Source organism: Stereum hirsutum (genome assembly GCF_000264905.1).
Source record: "Stereum hirsutum FP-91666 SS1 unplaced genomic scaffold STEHIscaffold_15, whole genome shotgun sequence".
NCBI classification, from domain to species: Eukaryota; Fungi; Basidiomycota; class Agaricomycetes; order Russulales; family Stereaceae; genus Stereum; species Stereum hirsutum.
Window position 1 is genome coordinate 645,966 of NW_006763145.1, and position 5,168 is coordinate 651,133.

The 5,168-nt window shown below is 51.5% G+C and overlaps 2 protein-coding genes across 2 annotated transcripts; both read right to left on the reverse strand.

Moving 5' to 3' along the window:
• Window positions 1-2,342: 2,342 nt before the first annotated feature.
• STEHIDRAFT_64864 (uncharacterized protein) lies at window positions 2,343-3,080 on the reverse strand (the record flags this gene model as incomplete). The annotated part of the gene is made up of 1 exon (XM_007308270.1): window positions 2,343-3,080. The coding sequence occupies one exon, from the start codon at window positions 3,078-3,080 to the stop codon at window positions 2,343-2,345; it is 738 nt and encodes a 245-aa protein (XP_007308332.1).
• A 1,298-nt stretch (window positions 3,081-4,378) lies between these two features.
• STEHIDRAFT_160925 (uncharacterized protein) lies at window positions 4,379-5,151 on the reverse strand (the record flags this gene model as incomplete). Its single annotated transcript, XM_007308449.1, has 2 exons — window positions 4,379-4,394; window positions 4,454-5,151. Coding segments are annotated over 2 exons (714 nt in total), but the record flags the coding sequence as incomplete, so codon positions are not given.
• Between the last annotated feature and the right edge of the window lie 17 nt (window positions 5,152-5,168).

The following is a 5,168-nucleotide window of genomic DNA, read 5'->3' on the forward strand; positions in this document are numbered from 1 at the left end:
GGGTGAACTGAGACCGTGGGCTTGGGGCTGGATACACCAGGACACAAGGTCACACTGAGTATGGCGAGAAGCAAAGGAGATCGAGTTAGGGAACTATTCTACGATACAGGTGGTTCTTATATACATCCTGAGCTGACCCTTTAGGGCACACCCTCACTGTACACTACGAGTGAACACTACAGGAATCCTTCATGGATATCCAGTGGGTCCAGCAATGGGCACAATGGGTACAAACCGCTGAGTCAACATGCACAAGACTATTCTAGAACGTTCCAGACCTGATCACATGTCCCTACATCACGACCACAAGGTCACATGCCATCACGTGCCTACCACATGACTGGTCACGTGCCTATCCCTCTATCCATCCCACATCTCCATCGTCGAAGTGGCACCTGGGGCCACAATGCCTGCAAGGCGCGTACACTCCTTAGAAACGCCGAGAAATAAAGAGTTAGGTTTAGCCCGAAGGCCGTTTCAGGAGCGTGTTTTTCCCGCCTCGTCCCACTGTTGAGCAGCGGAGGGTTAACGTAGTGGTACCGCTCTCAGTACTTACCTGGAGTAAGGCTTGGGTTGAGTGGCTTGATAGCACGCAGTGGTTGGAGAGGCGAGATAAGTAGTTAAGATTACAGGGCGAATGCCCAGGGGTTTATATACATGCAGAGCGTACAGCCTTAAGTAATACTATACAGCTGGACGCGTGTGAGAGAAAGAACAATAAGAAATAATAGTGTTGCGTCATGTGAATACAAGCCGGACCGGCGGACATAGCCACCGTTCAACACTCCCCCTCGCTGAGCAGCACATAAAGCGAGCTCGAAGCGCAATCGGAAAGGTGTCTATGAAGACGACCCAGAGGTAGAAGGCGAGTAAAACTCAAGCCCAAGTTGAGAACGGAAGGGTTCGAACTTTACGCGGGGCAGATTCTTCGTAAAGAGATCCGCAGGGTTCTTACTGCCGTCTATGAATTCGACTTGCACAAGACCACGCTCGACAACTTCACGGATATAATGATACCGGATGTCGATGTGTTTCGAGTGCTTGCTAGTGACAGGATTCGAGGCCATGAAGATGGAGCCTTGATTGTCGCCAGCAATAGGAATGGCTTTGAGGTTATAGCCCATTTCCTCTAGCAGATTCCGGACCCACACCACTTGTCTGCAGCAATCAGACAATGCCATATACTCAGCCTCAGTCGATGAGTGGGCGATTGTCTTCTGCGCATGGCTAGTCCAGGAGAAGATGCCGTTGGCAAGCTTCAGGAAGAACCCGGTCTGAGACCGGCGCGTATTTGGGTCAGAAGCCCAATCCGAGTCAGTCCAAGCGCTGAGACCTAAACCCGACGTGCCGTCGTAGCACAAGGCATACGATCGAGTACCAATGAGATACCGGCAGATGTAGAGTGCCTTGTTCAGGTGCTCGTCTGAAGGGTTAGCGGCGAATTGAGCCAGCTTGGTAACAGCGAAGGAAATGTCAGGACGAGTGCCCAACATGAGGTAAAGAAGGGATCCAATGACCATCTGGAATTTACTCCGAAGAGTCGCATTCGATTGGCCTTTGGTGGGTTCGGGTTGAAACCCAGCAGGAAGTGGAGTGTCAGCCGATTTGGCGTTCAACATACCGCAACGTTCAAGGATCTTATCAAGGTAGGCACATTGATCGATGTAGATCTTTTTGCCATGCCGAACGATCCACATGCGTAGGAACTCCTTGGCTTCACCAAGATCTCTGCATTCCCAGCGATTCATGAATTTCTGTTTAAGAGAATTCACGAGATCCTTATCTGGTCCAGCGAAGAGGGCGTCATCAACGTAGATAACAGCAACGACTAAAGAGCCATTTGCCTCTCGTCGGACGAAGATACCTGCATCTGAGCTCAGGCGTTTAAAGCCGAGTGTCTTCATGTACGTGTTGAGTGTTCGCCACCAGACTAAGCCGGCTTGTTTCAACCCGTACAGAGCTTTGTGCAGTAGGAGGACTTTATCCTCTTGGCCTTTGATCTTAAAACCTTCAGGTTGCTCCATGTAGATTTGCTCTTCAAGGTCGCCGTACAAGTACGCATTCCTTACATCGAGCCCGGTGATGTGCCAGTTGTTCAGCGCAGTTAAGGCGAGCAATAATCTGACAGTCTCAAACCGTACTACAGGAGAGAAGACTTGATCATAATCGAGACCTTCGATTTGTGAGAAACCTTTGGCGACAAGGCGCGCCTTCTTACGACCATCAGATTTGATGTCGAAGACCCAGCGGTTCTTTATGACCTTGCGGTCGGCGGGGCGATCCACTGCTTCAAACGTGCCACGCCGTTTGAGAGCCTCCAGCTCTTCACGGCAGGCCTGAAGTCATTCATCCCGCTCAGCTTTGGGTAAGCGAGCTATGTCCTTGTACGTCCATTCTCGGACGTTCTCAGCGGGCCTAAACTCCCCCTCAAGTGGGACAGCTTTAGCCATGAGAAAATGTATCAATTCGGCTCCCCCTTCCCGACATAGTCTAGCCAGGATACCAGCTTCGTCACCGGGAGCTACCGAAGGTTCGCCGTGGCCAGAGGTGTTTGGCTCAGAACTAGGTCCGGGAACCTGATTCTGATCATTTGACTCTTGTCCTGCCGAGGAGCGACCTGGCTGAGGACCTTGAGCACGCCTCTGAGCACCCTTCGTAGGTGGCTCTATCTGCTGTTCGGTAGGCAAAGGTCCTTTGCCACCAGTAAGACGAGTGGGGGCTCTCCGCTCACGACCTGAACGCCTAGGCTCTTGTAAAGGAGCAGGCGGTTCATTCCGGGGTTGTGGCGGCGGACTCGGATCACGCTGTGGTACAGCGGGCGGTGCAACGTCTTGCTCCGGATCCGGTCTCCTTTCAGGAGGATAGTGTTGATGAGGCGGAACATCGCCGTCATCATCGGGTGGGATGGTGGGTTGTGGATCTTTCCAATGAGGAAGTCGGTTAGACTTGTGTCTGTTTGACTCAGAGCACCGAGGAAAGAGGTTCTCATCAAACAGCACATGTGCTGCGGTAAACATTGAATTGTTTTCCCGCATGAAAATGTTGCCGTGTCCACCGTCTGAAGTTCCGAGGTATGTCATCAGTTCTGACTTAGGCGCGAGTTTATTCTTACGAGCATCCTCGTGTAAAAACACATAAGCGCCACAGCCAAGAACACGCAAGTGGTCTATGCGCGGAACTGAGCCATGAAGTGCCTCGTATGGAGTTTTCCATTCAAGACGACGGATAGGTGTACGATTATACACATGTACCGCGTGGTTGATAGAAAATTCCCACCAGGATTCAGGGAGACACGCTTGAAAGCGCATGGTCTCACCTTTGTCCACAGTCGTACGGATGAACCGTTCGGCATGTCCGGACTGTTGGTGGATGTAGGGAGCGGAATAGAGTGCCTTTATGCCTTTGTCCTCGAAGAATTCGTCGAGTTTCCCCGACCTGTATTCACCTCCACCGTCAGACATCCAGTTGAGTATTTTATAACTCGGAAACTGGCGTTCAACCATCGCAATAAATTGCTTTATCGCATTAAAGGCTGCGTCTTTGGTTTTAAGGTGGGTGTTCCAGCCATATGACGTGTAATTGTCGAAGAAGACAATTGTGTACTTGTATTTGTGGTACGATGTCACAGGGAATTCTTTCAAGTCCGAGTGTATTGTCTCGAAAGGCTTTTCAGCCCGACGACCGGTTGACGGGAATGGACGCAGGTGCATCTTTCCCTTGGCACAACCTTCACAAATTTCCTCTTTATCTCAGATGCTTGAGTACTTCGCGCGAGGGGTGACCCAGGCGGCGATGCATGGTAGTATGATCTACCGAGTAAGCAATGGCATTGCGTACTAGGGGTTGCGGCGAATAGTCGTGTAAGACATATATCGTGTCAAACAGGAGTCTGGGTTCGAAAGAGAGAAACAACTCGTCTTTGTCCCAGAACGTCACTGAATGAGCATCACCCTGAACAGTTTTGCCATCTTGAAGGAAGCGACCTTGCGCAATTAAGCGCGCAGTGCATTCTTTCATGTAGAAAACAGGTGCAAGTCTTGCAACCTGTATCTCATCATCGTCTGCGTCTTTGAAGTGGACTAAGACAGTGCCAACACCTGTGATGAAGGCAACTGCCGTTGCAGTGCGAACTGTGATTTTCTGTTCCAGCTCATGGAACTCAATGAAATCGTTTAAGTCGAACGTGGTGTGTTCAGAGCAACCGGAGTCGTTCATCCACACCTTTTCATTGGTTTTTCCATGGCGATGACCTTTTCCCTTACATTTCGGACAAGCGGCAAAGTTTAGATGATGCACACACAAGTCATGCGAAATATATTTAACATCAATACGAAAATTGTACATGCGCGATAAAATGTCCGACGATAAAACAGACCAATTACATACGCGTTTCTCTGCGACCAATAAGGGCGAGTTAGCACAATTTGCATGATGGTGGGAAGAAGGTACTGACCCCATGTTCCCCAAAATTCCAGCGATGTCGGCGATCTCCGCGTCCAAGTCCAAAGTCATCGGCTCATCCGGATCTCCGAGAGAGACCGGGGTGTCAAACAATGGAGGGAACGCAGGAGAGGGCGGCAACTCGCCGAAGTCCTCGTATCCGAAGGTAGAGGGGTGAGGAGGGGTAGGAGCGGTGATGCCGTTTTCCGCGTCCGGAGCGGGAGCAATGCGATCCGCGAGGGTACGCATGCGCTTCTGGGACGGACCAGCGTCGCCTTCATCGTCGCTTTCGACCTCCGAGATATGGCCGCAGGGTTCGAGGGCGCGGATAACGTCAGGCGTCGCTTTGACACCGAGTTCATGCGCAAGCTCGATACCCTTCTTCGCCTTCTTGTGAATGCGAAGAGAGGCATTAGAGGGACGGTGAGCGGGATGTTTGGAATGACGGCGAACGTCACGAGTGGATGGGTCGAGGTCGGTGCGAGGAGGGCCGAAGGTGAGAACCTCGTTAATGGGAGCGAACTGGAGAGAGTTCTGCATATTGCCGTCGTCTTCGTCATCGCTGTCCGAGTCGACGACGGCGGCATTGTTCCCATTCTGGCCCTTGCCCTTCTTGCCACGCTTACGCTTCTTCTTTCCGTTCGAATCTCCCTGGTTGCCGTTGTTGCCCGAATTCCCCTGCTGCTGCTGCTGGTTACGACCGCGCTGCTGCTGGTTATTACCACGCT